General features: G+C 37.6%; 2 protein-coding genes across 3 annotated transcripts in view; one reads left to right on the forward strand and one right to left on the reverse strand.

Moving 5' to 3' along the window:
• The window catches only part of MXI1 (MAX interactor 1, dimerization protein), an 84560-nt gene extending 80480 nt beyond the window's left edge, over positions 1-4080 (forward strand). For both annotated transcript variants that reach the window (XM_068548527.1, XM_068548528.1), the window contains exon 6: positions 1521-4080. In XM_068548527.1, the coding sequence (XP_068404628.1) occupies positions 1521-1684 (164 nt within the window). In that variant the 3' untranslated portion in view covers positions 1685-4080. The remainder of the gene's footprint in view (positions 1-1520) is intronic.
• Positions 4081-9970: 5890 nt separating this feature from the next.
• On the reverse strand, positions 9971-21272 carry SMNDC1 (survival motor neuron domain containing 1). Its single transcript, XM_068548529.1, has 6 exons — positions 21089-21272; positions 19785-19904; positions 14843-14985; positions 14066-14227; positions 12029-12182; positions 9971-11222 (listed from the first exon to the last, which is right to left on the reverse strand). The coding sequence occupies exons 2-6, from the start codon at positions 19902-19904 to the stop codon at positions 11085-11087; spliced, it is 717 nt and encodes a 238-aa protein (XP_068404630.1). The 5' UTR covers positions 21089-21272; the 3' UTR covers positions 9971-11084.
• Positions 21273-21618: the final 346 nt, after the last annotated feature.

Consider the following 21618-nt stretch of genomic DNA (forward strand, 5'->3'; position numbering starts at 1 on the left):
CCTCAAATAACCAAAAAGTGGGTACCTCCTTGTTTGTACCCACCCCACCTCCAAATTGCAGAGAGAGGGTATGTTTTCAACATTATAGTTCTCATTTTTTTAGTATTCCCGAAGTGCAAGTACCTTACCAAGTACCAGTCTTGTTCTTCTCTGGCAGCTCTCTTTCCCAGAGTTGCAGGGACTTTTTTAGTAACATCTCTAGTCCATTTGGCTAGAACAGTCTCTCATTTTATTTTGTTTTAATTGAGTTCAGCATGCTCTGTTGGATAGGGTGTCTTGATTTTGTTTCCCAAATGTAGGTTGGATGAGTGTTCTGTGATACTGGGAAACACTAAATAGCCTGTGAAGCATTATGGATATGAAACAAATAGTTATGAATTCATAGGGTTATTTGTACAGCTTGTTTTGGACAACTGCCTGCATTTTAAAAACAGATTGCTAAAACTTTTTGAAGCAACAAGCCCTTTTGAAAATTATGCTCTTTAAAATAACTTACTCTGTCTTCTTACGCTCAGCTAGAATCTACGTTTCCTAAAGTGATTGTGTGATCAGTGTGAACAGCTAAAATCAGTGCCAAATATGAAACATCAGGCTTTGAGTTTGTTTTAAGAGAATTGAAGAGTATTGAGTTCATCCTGTCTGTTATGGGAGAAAATGGTCTTTCAACTGCCTTTTAAAAAAAAAATGTGTATTGCTTTTTATATATTATTGGTGATTGTATATGTAGTATTTAACAATTAAAATATCTATACATAGCTGGGTCATATATGTATTTAGATTTTTTTTATCATGTTTGGTTTTTGAAGTAAAGTTAAATACCACCAGTATTAAAATAAAATGCCTTTACTGTAATCTTTACTATAGAGCTCACTATAATCCAGAGACTTTTAAGCCTCATGCCCTCATTTCAAGCTATATTTGATGCAAGAGAATTTAATTGAAGACAAATCTCTCAGAGTCCACTTTATAATGACTGGCTAATTTTGGTTACTGAATAGTCAGAGATCTTTATGATGAATCCTAGAAGTCTGTAGAACTATCTGTAAAATAATACCACCAAAGGCCTGGATGGATACATTTTCTAGTTCACCTGTATTCAGTTTATGCTTTTTTTTCCCCTTTAAGGCAACTCTGCTTAATAAAGATCACTGAGAATTAGTTTCTAGTTTAATGCAAAACAAATGTTGTTAAACTACTTGGGGTTGGGATCTTTTAATATTAAGCACTAATTCCCAAATAGGTCAAGTGCTTTTGGTGGAAGGTCTAGACTGACTGGTGTCAAAGGCTTTAGTAAACTTGCCGCTTAAATTGAGACCACCACTGTATACCAGACATTTCCCTTGCAAAATATATCCCTGTGTCTCTTCATCTTTGGGTCCTTCTGTTCTTCACAGATGACTGATAGTAGTTTGTATAACAGTTTATACTACAAAAAGTAATTTCTTTTCCTCATGCCCCCCTGTTCTTGAAGGCACACGTATACTAGATTACTAACGTTCTTCCTTTTTTCCCTTTGGCAGAGGAGATTGAAGTGGATGTTGAAAGCACAGAGTTCTCCCATGGAGAAGTGGACAATATCAGTACCACCAGCATCAGTGACATTGATGACCACAGCAGCCTGCAGAGTATTGGGAGTGACGAGGGTTACTCCAGTGCCAGTGTCAAACTTTCGTTCACTTCCTAGAACCCAGCATGACATAACAGTGCAGGGCAAAATATTCACTGGGCCAGTTCAATCCAAACAATCTCTTAAATTGGGTTCATGATGCAGTCTCCTCTTTAAAGCTAAACAAAGCTATACTTGAATGGAAGGGTCAAGAGACCTCTATTTAAGCAAATACTTAGCAAAAAGTGGAGCAGAGGCTCCTCAACAGAACAAATATTCATAATATTCATATCTGAAAATCAGTTTCTAATGGCAGCAGAAAACGTGTGTGAAATTTTCTCGATTTGATTTAGTTGATTTGAAAGAGGACATTGGAGATTCCATCCTCTTTTTCTTTTCTAGTTTGCTCATACTACATTGATTGAGTAGACACATTTAAGGATGGGATTATGAACCCTTCCTGAGCTTTTTGGTCCTAAAAACAAAAACCAAACCTATAGTAATGTGACAAGATAATCAGGCATTAATCTTGGATAGCTAAAGAGCTATTAAAACTCAAGCCTGGGACAGCTTATCCTGAAGCCTGTGGATGATCAATTCTTTAAAAAAAAAAAAAAAAAAAAAAAAAGCTCATTTCATGCTCTGCAAAAGGAGAGACTCCCATGAAGCCTTTTGAAAGGGATCATCATGCAGCTCAGCTTTCTGTTGGATTCCATGCTAAGCAAGCTAACCTTATCCAGCATTGTTAGCACTAGGGCACCCAACCGCCAGCTCTACAGTCAGCTGCCCTTAGGCCCTTGGGTCTGTGTGCATGACACGCTCTGCCACACAGGGCCTGAGTTCGGACTGAGGGGCCAGAAGGAAAAAGCTCCATGTGCCTCTGTGTCTGCGTGGGCCAGAAGAGCTGGGCACACAGATTAGCAGGCCCAGGTCTGAGCCATGGCAGCATTTTTATTTCAGATTTTGATAACTGTTTGTATGTGTTGAAAACCAAAATGACATCTTTTTAAAGCTTGTCCATAAAAAACATAGACGTCTTTTATAGTGAAAAACACATGGGAAAAAATCATCTATTTTGATGCAGCATTTGATAATGATAAAACACCTCACACCTCACTCTTTATAGTGCACAAAATGAATGAGGTCTGGGCTAAGTAGAAAAAAGGTCAATGCTGTTTTTGTTTTCTTTTAGAATCATTACCTTTTACCATCTTTTAACCATCTGATATCTATAGTAGACATACTATCATAGTTAACATAGTTAAGTTCGGCACTTGTCTCATTTTAATGTAAAGATTTGCTTCCGTTTTCCTACAGGCAGTCTCTTTCCTTCCTCACAATCCCATTGTGCAGGTGCTATTGTTGCTCTTGTCAATATTTTCAGAAATGTTATTTTAAGTGAAATTCTAGCCTGCACTTTGATGTCATGTGTTCCCTTTTTGTCTTTCAAACTCCCAGGTTCTCCCCTGGCCCTCTCCCTTACCCCAGGAAGCCTTGGAGACCTTACCCTGGCTCTTTGGACTTTGTATACTTTAAATAATTTAACTACCCTTAATTACTTAAAAAAGAAAAAAAAAAAGCTTTATGATTTTCATAACTTATTGCTGATTTTAATGGGTTAATTTCAGTCCTGTAGTTTTATTTTGTTTAGATAGGGCTGGGCAAGGAAAAAGAAAATAAAGACAACCATATTTAGCAGTGCAGTTGAGTTGTGTGTGTAATGTTAGACCATCCTTTGTAAGTAGCACTTCTAACAGCTCTCACTGCTTCTGTATATGACGTGAACCATCTTGGTCATACACAAGGCCTCATCATATACTTACTTGTTCTTGTGCTCTTCCCGTGCCTCCAAAAATATTTTGTCCTTGACTGTGGTATGTTTGAGTGGAAGAAATTCTTTGAAGTAGATGTGTGAAAAACTGCATGCCTTTAGAAGCCCATTATTAGAACTTGCTACTTCAGGTGCTGGGGACTTAATGAAAAACATGATAAAAGAAATTCATTTCTGTGGCCCAGGTAAATTATTTCTGGTTTCATTTATAATTACTCCTGGCCAGGTCAAAATGTTGCTCTATATGTTTGCTTATTTTTGACTTTCCCAAGGGAGACAGTTTGAAGACTCTGCTAACTACCATGGAAAGTAAATGGAACCCAGTGACAGAGCTTCCATTTTGTAATTCCCATGGCATTCACTTGCATCACTTGCCGAGGGCTGGAATTTGGGACTTCATTTAGGTGAACTTGAGGTGCTGCAATTTTGTCGTATATGTACAGGATGGTGGGCTGGGAAGCCTTTGTCACGAACCCAGAGTACCTATTTCAACTGCCCCCTAAATTACTCCTTCCCTGAATTTGTTTTCCTTGGGGGAAGGGGATGGATTGTATGATGAGTAAGTATTAATTTTTTTTAAAGACAAATGGACTTTGAAGATACAAAAAGTTAACTGCAAGAAATAAAAATTGTGAATGAAGAACACACGAGTGTTTTTGTACCACCCTTCTCTATGAAGGAAAAAATATGAATGAGCATCCATATCTTGAGAGGCAACTATCTCCTTAAATGTCTATGTTTATACCACTTCAGTGGTCTGAATTAATGGCAGTTTAAATCATTGCCATTTCCTGTTCAGTAATTTACAACAGGTGCCTTCTTGACTGATAATTCCACATAACCTAACTGCAGATGGTTTAATGTACCCAATAAGCTTAATTTCTTCAGGTAGGACACAAAGCCATTTGTCATTCTAATAATTATCTGTTCTCCAAATAACTTTTTAGGGAATCCCTTTGACTCTACTATTATTCAAATTGAAAACCAATCTGGAAGTTCCCATTTAGTCCTTACTAACCTGAGTTAACACTGCCCCCTGTGTAAAATGTCTGAGTGATATATTAATAGGTACAGGTAAATCCTATTTCTGTGCATATTATTACCAAAGAAGATTGTGATGAAGTCATCACAACTCTAGTTTCTGATTAGAATAGGTATGAGAAACTCCAGCAGAAATGCCTTTTTTAGGGCCGTTAACAATGACAGTTTTTAGCATTATGAAGGGATTTTAAAAGGCAATGAGGATTGTTCAGGCAAGGCTCCTAACCTAAAGCCACACTGCATCCTGGGTCATTTCTCAAAAGGAAATGGTTTACCCTTTCGGGGAAGGGTTTTTTGAGGGTTTGTTTTCTTCCACTTGAAGAAGCAACTAGCTGCCCTTTTTCTTTTATTATCCTTCCACCTCAAAAATTCCATACTCCCTTCCAAAAAGAGCATAACAGGGGAAGAACAAGGGTTTTGGTTACATTTAAATAGCAGTTCTAACATTTGCTAAGGACCCTGGGCAAGACACTAAATTTCTTCATGGAGACTTGTTTCCTCCTGGAAAGTTGATAGAAATACTACCTCTATTTTGAAAGACTGTTAAGGATTAAAACTGATATATGTAGACTGAGTGAACTGATGAGGATGATTATAATTTTTGTGACTTTGTTTGAATAAAAAAGGAAAAAAAAAAGAATTACAAAAGCGGACACCTGTGGATCCACACCACCCCCACAGCCCAGGAGCATGTAGCGCTAGAAGGAAATTAACAGGTGTTATACTTCTCTACTTCCTCTGATGAATGCAGCCTTCTAATCTCTTCGTCCTTAATCTTGAATTTTAGTTATTCTGACTCTGGGTCTTGCAGAATAAGACTATTAATAAAATGGTTCATTTTCACAAAATTCTGTGGCAGGTTATACATTGTAAGAAGTAAATTTTGACATCCTATAGAAATTTTTAAATAAAGGCTTTATAAGATTCATGTTATCATTGGTTTTAGTGATTACCTGGTCTTCCTAAAAAAAGGAAAGGACCTGAGCTTGAGTATGTTATACACTGATAGTAACCATTGCATAATAAATTGAGTGTCCTAGTTAATATTTTAGTGCTGGCCTCACCATGAAGAAAAATCCTATTGGCCTAGGTACCAGATCCAACAGGAAACTAGTTTTCTTTTGGAATACATCTGATTCTTGTAAATAGTAAGTATAGTTCAAAATAGATGTACTGGCTGACAGCTTCAGTTGTTTGTTTTACCTTTCTATGTAGTAATTATTAGGGGAAATGGTTTAAATGAAGCTCTTCTAAAGTACTGCCAACTTCCTATAATTTTGGGATATTTTTCTGTTTTTTCAAGCTCTTAGCTATGGAAGAATGCTTTTACTCTTTACTAGTAGGACAATAATGGGGATATTTTAAATTTTCACACCAGGGCACAGAATAGCATTGTAAAAACATAAAAGCCATAAAATATCTCTAAAATGTATGTAAGAAATACAAATTTAAGAAGTCAGTTGTTTCTAAATTAGCAGCTTCATCACACTCACTCTGAAAGCTAGGTCAACTAACCTGACAGGGCTTTTGGAGGGAAAAATTCTGAGCAAAAGAACCAAAGGGATACTTACTCCTCCTTCCTGCATACTTCTGAGCAATGAACAATTGGGACAATTACCATCTATTAAAGACTAGCCTAGCTACGGATCTCAGGCTTCAACTCTAGTTTTCCCAGGATGTAGAGTCAAGTGTTTCCTCCAAGCCTGAATTCTTTGTTTCTCTGGTCAGAAATTCACTGCATCTTGCTAAAGTGAGTGCAGGGCTTGAAAGGAGAAAAAAACAAAAGCACATCAGTTTCACCAAAAAAGGAAAATCATGAGCCAGCAAAATAATAACCATGATTTTTGTGTGAAGTAGCTCTTCACACAAAAAACAAACCTTTTCTCCCAATGAGAATAACCATAGCTTCTTTAGCTGTGCTCTTAAAAATAACTGGGGAAACAAGTTACAATTTTAATAATTCCAGTAACAAGTCCGTACTCGTTTTGTAAAAATGAACTGGTGAGGTGCTTGGTGGAAGTAAATTGCCAGTTTTTATTTCTGGGAACTAAAAGATGACAAGTAGCCATAATTTGATATTTTTAGTTAGTTCAGCTGTCAGCTAACCCAAGCCCAGCATTATTCTCAGATATGCTTTTCCCCACTCAGGGCCACAAAAGAACCTTTATATACCTAAGCTGAATGGCAGAAAAGGCAAGTGACGAGCCTCACAGAAATCTTAACACCATCTGTTTTTGTTTGTTTGTTTTACTACTTTTGGCTAGGCCAAAACAAATTCTTAGAATGTCAATATTAATGGCTTCTGAACCTCTTGAGATGTTTCTTAAGGATACATCTATACCCATCTATACAGGTACGCTTTTTAAAAAAATCATAGTATAAGGGGAATCAATAGCTTTGGTTTTGTTTAAACTATGGCATTACCTGTTATTTTACCTGCTATGCTTTTCCTCTCCACTGCAGTAAAAATTCAGTTTAGCTTGCAACTCAAAAATCCTAGATACAAAGAATGTTTACATTTACTGTTGAACTTGTAAATTACCATTTATACTAACTGGTTGTTTCATAGTTTAATACAAATACTTAATACAATTCAGCACATGTTTATTGAACTCTCTAAATATTTTAACAAATACAAAACCTTGTTGGTTTTAATACATTTTCTTCCTTCTTTTATATCTCAGTTAATACCCAGTTGAGGCAAAAAGCCAAATCAACTCTAATACTTCGCTTAATTTGCAAGTGGTATTTTTCACCTTATATAATCACAATCTACAAACACCACACAACTTACAAAACTGAGTTTCCTTTGTCACCTCATGGTTTTCCATTGCTATTTTAAAGGCAGACACAGCATTAAAACTGCATTGTAATGGAAACACACACGTGCATGCACATGCACATCCTTTGTTGTGAAAAAACAAGTATTTAAAAAAATGAGTTGTTACATTAAACGGATGCATTTTCACTTTGGTTTGATGCCTAAGTCTTCATAATTGGGCTCAGAAAATTGCCACTTATAAATTTTTTCCTTCGTTTCAAAAATCCAACCGTTTTCACATTTAACCTAAAACATGGTGCTCAGCCAGGGATGCACATCAGAATCACCTGTGTGGTGTCTGTCAAAAAAAAACAAGACATACCTTGGCCTGGATAGGCCTGGGGTAGGACCCAGATCCAAGAATCCCTCATTAATTTTAATCAAGAATTACGAGTGGGGCTTCCCCAGTGGCACAGCGGTTGAGAATCCACCTGACAGTGCAGGGGACACAGGTTCGATCCCCGGTCCGGGCAGATCCCACGTGCCGTGGAGCAACTAAGCCCATGCGCCACAACCACTGAGCCTGTGCTCTAGACCCCACGAGCCACAACTACTGAGCCCACGTGCCACAACTACTGAAGCCCGCGCGCCTGGAGCCCGTGCTCCACAAGAGAAGCCACCGCAATGAGAAGCCCGCGCACTGCAACGAAGAGTAGCCCCCGCTCACCGCAACTAGAGAAAGCCCGCGCGCAGCAACCAATACCCAATGCAGCCAAAGATAAAAATAAAATTAAAAAAAAAAAAAGTGATTTTTTTTTCTTAGGAGTGTAACCCCCTTCCCACTAAGAAACAAACCCTAAAATATTCTAACACAAAAATTTAAACCTCTACCAGGATTACTTAATATGTCCTAGAACTTTGGTAACTTGGTAACATTTCAGTTAACACATTTATAAGCAATAGTATTATTTCCATTATAATGTGAATTGTTATTCAAGTTAAGGAAAAAAGATCAGATAGTCACCATTAGCTCTGCACAGTAGTAGCAAACACTTCTATCTATAGTGCTTACAACATACCAGGTACTCTACTAAACACTTCACACATATTAACTCACTCATCCTTACAACCTAATGAAACGTATTAATTTAATTCTACAGCTGAGAAAACTGAGGCAGAGAATTATGCATACAAATAATAAATGAGGGAGCTAGGATTCAAACAGCAGTCTGGCTCCAGAGTCCTTGCTCTTCCAATATGACTTTTCTACATGTTAATTAAAACACTGTTATCTGATTAATATTAAAATTTAAAATTGTTTGTTTTGGGGGTGTTAGGACTGTTCTTTCCTTGAAAGAGTCAATGACAAAGTCAAATGTCAAGTTCTGAGAAAAGACAGATGCAAGCACGGCCACGTGGGGGCCCATCAAGTATGGTTCAGTCTGTCCATTTCAGAGCTTCACGTCTCCTTTCTTGACAAGAGGGTAACCTCTAGATTAAATTTTATAACAAACCTTCATAGACCAAGCATCATATTTGATTTTAGAATATTGAGAGCTTAACCACCTGCATTTGTAAAATACCATTGGTATCATGCTCCTCATTAAGCATTTCTCAACTTCAGCATCCACTATGAGACAGGTCCCCCCAAGATTCCTAATTCTTAAGTTTAGTCCAGAGACACTATCATCATCCTGACAACAGGACTTTACAAAGGACCACATCTAGGTCTTCAACACACAGGCTCTTGACTTCATGCTATATGCCTATTTGTTAAAAAATGTTTTCTACAACACGGTCACTTTTTTTTTTCCCTTTTCTCTCCTCCTACTGCAAAGCCCTCCAGGAAAATTAATGTGCGGAAAGGAAGGCCCACAGAGTCAAAGGAGGCACGAGTCTCAACACAAGTCTTGCCTACACAAACACCACGTGAACTATTACTCCAGCAAACATACCAAGATAATCTCACCAAAAACCACTTTGTGTGGCCACAGTGTTATACCAAATTTCTTTCCAGTGCTTTTTAATTACTAGGGTTCCCTTGCAATCCTTTAAGGATACCATTGATTTAAAGTTTGTTATACTGGTAACAAGAACATTAGTATATTTAGAAGTTTTTCAGGCTAAGTAGCTCCTTTTCTACTGTAATTTGTGCCTTGTATTGAAAAACTACCTCACCTTTCATTCTGTCCTATGTGCTCTACCCTTTGGCCATAAATTACAGGGAAAGAAACAAGAAAACAAAACAACAGTGATCTCCTGGGTTGGGAGGGAGATGGGAAATCTCTCTCTCATCACTGTCCTCCTGAAAGTTTCAATTTGCCAGACTTCCCTGGCGGTCCAGTGGTTAAGACTCTGAGCTTCCACTGCAGGGAGCACGGGTTCGATCCCTGGTCTAGGAACTAAGATCCCACGTGCCGTGCTGCGTGGCCAAAAACTTTTTTAAAAAGCTTCAATTTACCAAAAAAATTAAAATTCATGAAATAAAAAAAAAATTTTCTTAATAAAAATTATTTTCCCCTTCTACCAAAAATTTACAAACACCCCTATTCAAGCACAACCCTTAAAACTAGTCTGTCCTTTCCAATTTCTTATGTCCGATATAAGGAGCACATAAGGATTTATCGAAACATTTATTACACACTCAATATTCTTTCCTGTGGAAATGATGTATGCTTAATCACTATATCAATGCTGGCAGCTAACTTCACCTTTCTGTTAACACACCCTGGAGATTTTAAAAACACTTTATTTAATAAAAGTTAAACATACAAAAACTGAAATTAATACACATCTTAAAAATCACCATCTTCCATTAATAGGAAGACCCTTTTCTACGCATACATTTGGCTTAAACTCAACTCAGGATAATTGTGATGTTCACTTACCAACAAATGCTGACAACTTGATCTAGTTAACAAAAATTACAAACTCAGCTACGTGAACATAATATACAGGGAAATTATGGTCAGATTAATGCACAAGAAATACAGTAAATTTTTAATGATGAAACATTCGGTACTCTTGTTCATTAATTTAGCCTTGGTTTTTTACAAAAATAGTATCTACATTGTATACAGGGCTATACATCAGCTTTTTGTTTTCTCATATAAACATTACACATCCAAAAAATGGTACCACTACCATAAGTGAAAATCAACACAGGAGGAAAGCAAACGTACAAAAAACAAAAAAAACATTAGAAAAGGTAGCTGGTCCTAAACATGGTTTCTTACATAAAACTAAAATTCAATGAAAAGAATACAGAGCTGGATCAATTTTAGAGATGGCCTAATAGGCTTAGGAAACGAGTTGAGAAAAACCTCAAGAAAAACTCTGCCGTTTACAAATTAACCTACTTTTAGGTTAACTGGGCAACAGCTAGGCTTAAGCTGAAGATAAAAAAAAATGAAGAGAAGTTCTCTTTAGCAGGTTGGTATTTTGCCTTGACGTTCCAGTGAATTGCTAGAATATGTGGCAAGTTCAAAGCATCTGAAAATTCCCAGTTAGTTAGAACCTTACAAAACGTATATGCCATTCATTAAGTGGGGGCCTGATACTAGGAAGATCAATAATTCATCTAAGTGCTGTATTTATCCAGCATCTATCTAGAAAAGTTGCTTTATCCAACAAACTTTGAGGAAACTGGTAGTAGTAATGAAAAAAGTTTAAATGAATAGCAGTTATCAAATACAATTTCTTCAAGTTTCATTCTACTGAAGTCAAACAATGACGACAATGGTATCTTCCTTACTCGTCTAACAAATAATTTACCTTTAGAAAAATATAAGGATAAAAAGGTAAATGTAAAGCCCTGCAGAGATGAAATCCAACAGTTTTTCTGATTATTGAGGCATCAAATGCCTAACGTTGTATTTAGAGGTATCTTGATACTGTGTCATAGGTTTATCAGCAATTCCACAAGTTCCTACTCCAACTTTGCCAGTTACACTCTCAGGTGAAGCAAAAATACTCCTCTTTACCTAGGAGAAATGAAACAAACAATTCTTGATTAGTTTTGGAAAAAATTAAAATTCCAAAATACACCTATAAGGAAAAGTACCTCAAGGGAACCTGAGTGCTCATAAATCCCACTAGTGATACCCAACATAAGGCATGTTAACAAATCAGGTAGGGTTCAATACACTCTAAGCAGTATGTAAGATAACAAATAATTTTTCAAATTTTAGTTTATAAAAGGAAATCAGGGATTTCCCTGGTGGCGCAGTGGCTGGGAATCCGCCTGCCAATGCAGGGGACACGGGTTCATGCCCTGGTCCGGGAGGATCCCACATGCCGCGGAGCAACTAAGCCCATGCGCCACAACTACTGAGCCCACGTGCCACAACTACTGAAGCCCGCGCACCTAGAGCCCATGCTCTGCAACAAGAGAAGCCACTGCAATGAGAAGCCTGCCTGCCGCAACAAAGAGCAGCCCCCATTCACCACAACTAGAGAAAGTCCGTGCGCAGCGATGAAGACCCAACACAGCCAAAAATAAATAAATAAAATAAATAAATTTATTAAAAAAAATTTTAAAAAAATAAGAGGAAATAACCTAGATCTTTTGTAATTCCTGGTATAAACTCATTCATAGTGCTTCCATTGCAGAGACAGTGGCTAATGGAGATATTTTTCAGTAAGTCAAAATGAAGATTAAAGAGGATTCTGAATTCAAGATCCAGTTACTATTTCGTTAAATCTATGAACCTCCTTTTTCATTTTAAAGTTATTTTAATGACAGTTGCACTTTGCAAATTTACAAAGTATGATGAAAGGATTTACTAACCTGGCCTTTTTTGTTTTTAGAATAGGCTCTGTTGTTGAACTGCTGCCATTTCACCTTCTGGTCCTCTCTTTCTTGTTCAAGTTCTTTTATTCTCTGTGCTTTTTTCAAAGCTTTCTTCTTTTTATATTCACGCTGCTGGGCAATCATTTCTTTTCTGTGTGGACAGAACAGGTAAATGTCAACTCTGAAAATTTAAAAGATGACTTCCTTAGAGATATTTAGCAGTGCAACCACTGCCCCCCCCACAAAAAAAAACCCAAAACCTAATGAACTCACACATTCTTCACCGCACGAATAAAAGCTAACATCAATGCCGATCACTCAGGACTACTAAGAAATAAATGTTATTTGAAATATACAGTATCCTTGGAAGCTTTTGAACGCAAGTGTAGTAATCTATTACCCATTTAAATCAAACATTTCAACTATGACTTTTAACTTGCCGTTTACATGGCTTTTGCCAGTTGTGTTTTAGGAATAGGATGAGTTTCAACATTAAAAGCTATCTAAACCTGTATCAATTGTTAAATGGGCAGTTAGCAAGTGTGATATGCTGCATTTGGAAACACTGTATGAAGAGATTCAATGCAGATAAAACTATTCCATGTAGATTGGAAGAGCACAGCAGTACAAAGGGAAATCATAGCTAACAATTCTTAAAACAAAAACAACTAGGGTTTTCCAATCAGAGCCTAAAGCCCTCTCAATAATTTCTGCTCAGTCTGTTAACACTGACTTCTCACCAAAAGAAGGACAAAGAGAGAGGTCTTTAAAAACAAGGCTATACGATCTAGACTCCTCTGTATCATATAATCACTACTATGAAGTGTGGTTTTTACACAAATATCAAAGACTAAAAATAGAAATGTCATGTTATTCTATAATCTTTCTTATTGGGATGCTTAAACCAAATTTACTTTAATAGATGATATAATTTTCCCAAATTCAAATATATTTATGTAGCAACTTAAGTTTTGAAAACTGACAAATCCAAAAGATAGCAAATTGTGGCAAATATGCAGAACTGAAAATTGTTCATTCTATCTCTTAAATACCTCTCAAACTATACATGGGTCCATCCTTAACTGCTACTCCCTGGGTTCAGGTCCACGATCATCTTATACCTGGATGACAGCAGTAGCTGCCTTCTCTCTGCTGCCAGGAATCATTCGAAAGCTCCAATCTGAACACATCAGATCCTCTCTACCTGAAATACATCCGTGGCTTTCAAGCTTTTTATGATCTGACCTCTGCCCCTCTAACCTCTTCTCTTGTCAAACCACCCACCCTCGAGCCCCAAGTTTTTACCAAAGGAATTTCTTTCTGTTACCTCTATGTTCCCACCTTGTTTTCTTCTTTAAATGTAAACATTTACTGAGTGAGATCTTACTACATGTCAAGAACTGTGCTACATGTTTTACTCATGCCGTCATTTAATCCTTACAACCCCATAACGGATATACCATTGTCCCTGTTTCACAGATGAGGGAACAGAAGTTAAGCAGTTTGCCCAAGATCATACCTTCTAGTTCATTAACTGGCTAACACCTGTTCTTTTCAAATCTCAGTTTACACATCATTTCCTCAAAGAAATTTGCCCTGATGACTAAAATGCAGTTTAGGTACCTTTTCTTTGTTCCCTAAAAGTACCCGTTATGTTCCCTCCATTACTTTTACATATTATTAAAGTTCTTCTTTAATTATGTGTTTGTTCTTTAGACTATAAACTCAGTCAGGACAAGGCCTAATTTGGTCTTCTTTGCTGTGATGGAACCCAGAACCTGGTTTAGTGAGAAGTATCGATATATAGAATCCTCTTAATAATTATTCATTAAATGCCTAAGTGGGAACCAAAATGTCTTCATTTACCTAGGCATACATATACAGACAATGTTGACCATACACTGCTAATCTTCAAAATAATGGTGAACAGTATTATAAGTTTCTTACTCTAGTCTAGCCTGCATAGATTCTGCAGACCTCAAGTACCCAAATGGGGAAGATTACATTTAAAATGCTAAAGTCAAAGTCACTTACTTTGACATGGGTTTGTTGCCACTGTCCTCCTTTGCCTTCCTTCCTTCTTCTACAGGCTTGAGGTTCAACAGTGGAGTCACTTCAGCATTGCCATAGCCAGCAAAAGTGATTGCAGCGGTGCCGTTTTCTTCATCTATCTCCTCAATCTCCGCTTCATAACACCTGTAAAGATATCATGGCTGTAAGCAGGTGAGTAAAGGTTTAGCACTCAGCCTACAAGACTTATACTGCAGTGATTCAACTATTCAATGTGTCTAAAATGAAACTCCTATAATCAAATGTCCCTTTGGCAAAGATAATAGTGGCTGGAGTTAGCCATCTGCTTTTAAAAAAGGAAGTCCTAACCAAAATATTGCCAAGGAAGTCTCTTACATGTCTACTATATGTGCTTTAGTCAATCTCTTTGGAGAAAAGATACTTATTATAGGAATAATTTCAGTGTATGTGCTTCACAAAAGTCTAAGATAACCAACCATTACTCAATTTTCAATTCAAGGAAAAATGAATTTAGACTATTTTTTAAAAAATATCCATTCATTTTCCTCTACTTTCATGTTTATTTCCTCTAGGATCCAAGCCATTCTTCTGCCCTAAAACTTAATCTAACGCTAAAAATTAAACTGTATTAATGGTAACCACCCAAGAATCAAATTCGTTCTGTAAGTCATACTGGCTATTATAGAAAGATTAAAATAGGGTAGTTCAAGCTGAATAAAATCACCTTACCATTGTACTTTACTATTTCATGTTATATTTACAGTTTTTTTCTACACTTACTGTCCATCTTCACTCCAGATTGCCATACACTTGTCTCCTACTTTCCAAGAATGAGTGGGCTGAGTAGAAGCAAAATTGTCTGAACTTGCCAGCGTTTCAGAAGGTTGAGTTGACAGAAGGTCTTTGGTTAGTTCTATAACTTCCTAAAAAGAAAAAACAAAAACCATTAACATTATTTTTATAATTCACATTGTCAACTACTTTCAACAAGCAAGTTCTTTCAGTTTTTGGTAACAGCTCTCATACCACATAGCACTCATTAAGTACTCTACACATATTTATTTGCAGTTCATAACAATACTATGATGTAGATACTGTGATTATCCCCATGTAGAAACTGAGATACAGTATTTTATACACTGGTGCTGGGATTTAAACCCAGGCAGTTGCCTTTCAATTTAATTAACCTCAAATACTAACAGAAATAGGGTAGACTTGAATTTACACTGTGCATTATTTTTAAGCACCTATTTTAGCTGAATAGATCTCTCTAAAGATGAGAAACAGTCAACTGTAAGGCACTGACTTAGATTCAAGATCACTTTTCTCTCACATCACTGTCACGTGTACGTCGCGCAACTGCACTTTTTACAGGGCACTGCTTGGCAGTCGTATTAACTGCCTGCCAACAGTTGAGTTCCCCCTCAAAAACCCCCAAACACTTGAAGCAGCCTTATTAGTAATAAAAATGTTCCTGCTCATACATATTTCTACAAAGTACTGTAGATATATTAAAAAAACAGTAGTTTCTCTATTCATTTATTATAAAATCTATCCCATCTGGGTAGGTAAATTACCAAGTCAGATTTAAAATATCCCAATACCTTAATGTTAAGCACATTAGCACAGCTTCATTTAAAAGAAAAAAATAAAATAAATGTAACACACACAGGTAGGCAAAACCTTTCTGTGTGGCAAATATATTTTCTAACTCAGGCTTACACTTACTGACTTTAAAGGTGTTTAGTAGGGTTGGTTAAAAAACTTAAGAAATAGAACAAATTGATAGATTCTGCTACCAATCTGCTATATTTTTACTCTGATGAAGACTCAGATTATGCATCACCTTATCTGATTTAAGAACTTGCATACCTGTTCCTCTGCTGTTGCAAATAAAATACCTTAAACATCACATTGTATGTTCTGGGAGAAAAATTAGCAAAGTTACACTCTGTATTGAGTTTCTTCTGGTTCCCACTGAGGTTTTATAATAGTAGTTCTGGTTCAATAGCCAAGAAAGTTTAATGTTACTTCTCTCCTAAAGATTTTAAATCTTCCTGGCTATTTCTTAAAAACTTCTATTTGAGCCTTAAAAAAAAAAGGATTATTAAAGCCCTTGGAGAAAGATCAGTTTTATTAATTAAAAAATTTTATGAATGAAAAAACTAGAAGACTCAGATTTAAGTTAAAAATTCAGTAGATTAACATCTTTAATGAAAGTTTTATTAGGTGCCAAATATCCATTCAAATACTTTTTAATAAGACAATCTTTTGCAAATAAGCAAAGAACTTCCAAATAAATAGATCATGTACTACACAAAGAAGGAGAGTAAATTATCCAGTCTTGTTTTTAATTAACCACTTTTAGGGCCAAGAATGTAATCCAATAAGCCTGACTCAAGAGCCCATACAATCCCTATCATTAAATAATTCCACTTAACTAGGGATCATTTAACAACTAAAGCACAAACATGAAGTCTGTGTTTGTAGGTCTCAAGATTTAGAACTCTACTTCTCTTGGGATAAAACATCTCCCCACTATATTTTCATAAGGAAATACATTTTCACCAAAGAAAAGGGTCCTGAAAAGCTGTGCATGTTATAATTTCCAGAGTCCTGCACTGAAATGATGCTTTAAAAAATCTGGAGCATTTATCTCTAGTTGTCTTTTTACCTTGCCATGTTTTACATACCCCTCCCAACAACTATGAAGACCCTTCTAAATGGTTTTTTTTTTTTTCCTTCACATGTGTATATGGACCAAAGTATTAGAGAAACTATTTTATGTATGAGGGAGTTCTTAAAGGTACATACCATTAATTACTTTTCCTCCCCCAAGTCTGAGTTCTGAAACTGCTCCTTCATTGACAGATGGGCAGCAGTTACAGTAATCGGCAATCCCAGGAAGCATCAGATGTTGTGATCTACATATCAGCAGGTCAAAGGGGGTGCACTCAAGCACTCTGCTTACTGAAGGAAGGCGTTTCGGGGATGCAGAGCCACTGTAACATATGAGACAAGTGACTTGACCCCTGCCTCCTTTAGAACCAGTGTATTCAGCAAACAGCCTAATAAATTGACTATATTTTGTGATTATCAGAGACTGCCTGGGGAGCTAGCCAACTAGCTAGCCTGGATTTTACTAAACCCACTTCTTTTAAGTGAAAAAAGAAAGGCAATTAGGACTTTAGTAAATTAATCTGCTGCCTGTTGAGTAACTTTATATGAAAGATAGTACATAAAGAAATAAACATAGAAGCCTTACTGACAAAATGAAGGTCACTGAAAAAAATGCAGAAAGAACATTTTGCATAAATGAAAGGGCAAACAAATTCTTAACCAGAGTAAGGATATTCCATAAAAGGAACACAAGAAAATAAAGGAGGTCACAAACTCAAGTCATCAGTCTGAACAGATTCTTCAGCAAATATAAAAGGCAGGATTAAATATCAATGGCACAAGGTATATCCCAGAATGCAGAGAAGGAAAAGGATTTTTAAAAAAACAAACACACAAAAAAAACCTATGACAAAATAGAAGCTGTAGCTGTAGTCAATGGAGATAACAATTACTAGATGGAAGCAGACAGCAAAAAACTTTCCAGAATTTTATGTAATCCTAAATGATGCCTTCCACCTTTGAGTAGTTTTCAATTCAAAACAGACCTATTTCTAGTAACCAAAATGATTTTTTTTTCCAAGACAGAATAAGAGGAAAAGAATCCAAAGTCAAGACTGGTCAGGAAAAACATTCTCTATTATTTCTAACTGAAGTGTTAGAACTTATGCTTCTAAATCTGTGCCATCTGATATGGTAGCCACATATGGCTACTTAAATAAAATTAAAAATTCAGCTCTTCGGCCATCCTAGTCTTATTCCAAATATTCGACAGCCACATGTGGGTAGTGGCTATAATATTACACAGCAGATATAGAACGTCTCCATCACCACAGAAAGTTCTATTGCACAATGCTTTTCAAAATGGTTACAGAAAACAGGACATTTTACAGACAAATGGCCCCCCAAGTCATTATTAACTGAACCCTAAGTAAGCCATTTACCTAGTTACTACGATGCCTACCACAGTGGTCTGTCTCCCAATAGTATTTCCACTATGGATCATGTCCTAATAAGACAATTCTGCCCAGGCTCTGACAATTTACTCTGTAAGTACTAAAAACACCTCATAATAATGTTCTCAGTCTTCACTCCCAACTCCCCCCTCCACCAGTTCCACATATACCCCTCCCTCCTACTGCCCAGGAAGCAATATATACAACATTAGCACATGACGTTTTATTTTCTTCAAAGAAAAAAAGCACTGCTTTTAAGTTGGGTTTAAAAAAAAAAAAAGAGAGAGACAGAGAGATGGGGGCATGCCAGGCTCTCTCCTTGAGGCAAGCAGAAAGTTGGCCTGAGAGTGGGAGAAACTGCTCCCAAAACATCTTTTTCTTATTGACTGGCTCCTTGAAATCCACTGGCCTGATTTCCACGTATTGAAGACAGGCCCTGGTTTCTGTGTTTTTAGGAAAATAACATACTATTGCAACTTCATGAAAGTCTATCCTAAATCCAGAATTTGAACCTGAAAATATTTAACTCATCTTAATTATGCCCAGGTAAGCGCTTTCAGAATCCTGAATCTGGACCCCATTTCACATAAGTTTCATTTGTTTGCAGTTCTAATATCCCTAAAATTTAATAATTTTAATGGGCAAGAGGATGATATAAAGGGAGGGAAAGGATTACTTAGATAGGATGAAGATGATTCAAGTTTTGTTTTGAATCAGTGAACATAGGCCATCTAATCAAAACATCTTTTAAAACTTTCCAAAAAATCAGGTTCAGAATTTTAAGTTCACAAATTTGTCAAGATGAAAACTCATACATATTTACAAGTATTATATATGGTATTTTTATTAATCAACCTATTGTTCTGGAAAATAACAGATATTTACTATTATGGCTTTATGTTTGTCTCGAAACCCCAGAGCAAGTTTTAAAAAGCAGGTTTCATACTTACTGCCCTTCCACAACAAAAAGAACAAATTAAGATCTCCTCACATAGATTCGGTTTAATTTTAAGTTGCTAACAAGTGTCAAAAACTACATGTAAAACCTAGCCTGAAGTTCAAACATTATATAACATTTATGCAGAAAACAGGCATCTTTTTAGGTATTTTTATAATGTGTTTTCAACACAAAGCACTAGAGCTAGCTCTGTTACACACACACAGGATCTCTGGCATGCGCGCTCTATTTCATTTTCAAAGACTCTTTTGGCATTAAAAAGAATCTTAATCAGGTTATATTTTCCTCCTTTAATTTTAGTTACCCTTTGAACTAATTCCTTTTCCAGGTCTTTAAAAACAGAAGTGCTATTCCTTGTAAAGTTGTATGTACCTCTTTCTCTAGAAAGTTTGACAATGACTTCTAACGTTAACTCCTATTTTTAAAAATTATATGAGCATACAAGGTTGACGTTAACAAAGAACAATGCTTCAATCATTTTGATGCACACAAACTGAGGAAGCAACCCTACTCCTAGAAGCCATGTATGCCTATGTGCGTACACACTTGTACACACAAGGGGTGAAAAGGGGTGAAACACTCCCTCCAAATGGTGTTCTGGATACCCACAGATTCTTAACAATAGATCATTTGTAAAACACAGAAATATTCTTTTCAAGCAATGTAACTATAAGTGTCCCCTCATACTTACTTGCAAATCTTTCTTTAATTTTAGCAAATCTTCGTTTTCTCCATTTCCAGACAGCGCAGCTTCAACTTGCTGGAGTTGAGCTTTGTAGCTTGCCAGTTGCTTTGCTAGATCCTCTGACATCTGAAGAAAATAAAAAGAGTAAGGCCATGAAAACAGAACCAAAAAAAAAAACAAACCATAAAAAATAATTTTCCCTGTCTGCCTCAATCAACCCTAACCAATTTTGCTCCCAACTCATTATTATAATTCACTGCAGCGTAATTTATCACTACTACCTTTACTTTCAATTCAGAGAAAAGCTGTGAGCCAAACACAAACCTCAAGTATTCTGATGATTATAAACATGTCAGACAAATACCATATAGGAACAGAAAACAAGAGGTAAGAGGAAAAAGAAGAATTTCTAATTTTCTTTAAAGTCCTGTAACAGGGAAGGCACTGTTAGGCTCAATTAACAGGACTGTTACACTGTCACCCAAAAAAAAAAAAAAAGGCACTTAAACTGTTGAAAGAGTTGAGGCTTCTGATTTTTAAGCACTAAAAAATACTTCCAAAACCAATTCCAACTGATTTTGGATTAACTACACAAGTAACTCTCTCCACAAGAGCTAGTCAATTAATATGAATGTTTAGAAACTCTTATCCAGAGCAAAAACCCAGTCACTTAAATACTGACGATGCATTTTCTGCAATTAAAGAAACAGCACAGATACTCTCCTATTTAGGCAATCTAAGGAACGTGGCTTTCACCAAATCTGGCTCATTCTTCTCCCGAAAATAAGATAGGAGAGAATTCTTTCTCGCTTTATTAACGAACATACGGGGTTTCCGAGGACCCGTCTGTTTTACAATCCCCGTCCAACCACAGCCTGGAGCCTGGAAGGACTCCAAAAGGGTTAGAGCAAGCCAGGCTGCTCCCCCTCGGTCACCCAACACCTCAAAGCCCGCCACAACTTGCTCGACGATTTCAGACCTCGAAATTCAAACAGCTTCCAGGGAAACCGAAAACACGAACCCAGCGGAGGCCCCCGGAGCCGGAGCCCCACCCGCAAACAGGCTCGGAAGGGCCCGGAGCGTCCTTAAAATGCCAACTCCACCCGCTGGGTTCCCGCGGCTAGCCCAACCCCGTCCGAGGCCGCTCAGGGCTCAACTCTGGGTGGAAGAGGAGGCCGGCGCTCCTGACACTCCGGCCGGCGCCCGGGCCTCTCCAGCGCGGCCCGCTCCTCGGCCTCAGGCCTCCGCTTCAACTAGGGGGAGGCCAAAGCCCGGCGAGGCCTTACTCTCTCCCTCATCGCGTTTGTTACCTTGTGTGGGGCTGGGGGCGTGGCGGCGGGACGGGGTCGCGGCAAAGGAGCCCAGTGGTGGTTGCGACAACGGCAGCAGCAAGCAAAAGCTCCGCCGCGACAACTAGGCGACTCGGTGTGGAAAAGAATACCTCACTCAACGGCAAGCGAGAGAGGACTAAAGCCGGGCACTGGAAGGAGGAGGCGGGTGAAGTCTCGCGAGAGGTTAAAAATCCTCGCAAGACGTCGCTCGGCTCACGTGATTCCCAGCTCCCTCTAGGCCGCCGGCCCTTAATCACGTTAGGGAAGTAAAGTGGGCGGGGTTTCGTAGGAAGGAAACGACGTGCTGGTATGCGCCGGGCGCCGGATGTAGGTTCGTTTTATTTTAGTTCCGGCTCGGAGTTGGGGTCCGTTGGTTAGTTACTTCAGGGCTGGGTGCTGTTGGGCACCTATTGAGGTTCCCAGGATGCTGGGTGGTGGGAGGAACGGGGTTTAATACAGCATTCATACTACCGGTTGGTTCTCTGAGTGTGGTCCCGGTACCATCAGCC

Source organism: Eschrichtius robustus, chromosome 7 (genome assembly GCF_028021215.1).
Source record: "Eschrichtius robustus isolate mEscRob2 chromosome 7, mEscRob2.pri, whole genome shotgun sequence".
Classification (NCBI taxonomy): Eukaryota; Metazoa; Chordata; class Mammalia; order Artiodactyla; family Eschrichtiidae; genus Eschrichtius; species Eschrichtius robustus.

Excerpts from the sequence above, each read along its gene's own strand:
- SMNDC1 (XM_068548529.1), bottom strand. The coding sequence starts at position 19,904 with ATGTCAGAGGATCTAGCAAAGCAACTGGCAAGCTACAAAGCTCAACTC. Across the intron at positions 14,986-19,784 it reads AATTAAAGAAAGATTTGCAA|GAAGTTATAGAACTAACCAA; the intron begins GTAAGTATGAGG and ends TTTTCTTTTTAG. Across the intron at positions 14,228-14,842 it reads ATCTGGAGTGAAGATGGACA|GTGTTATGAAGCGGAGATTG; the intron begins GTAAGTGTAGAA and ends ATATCTTTACAG.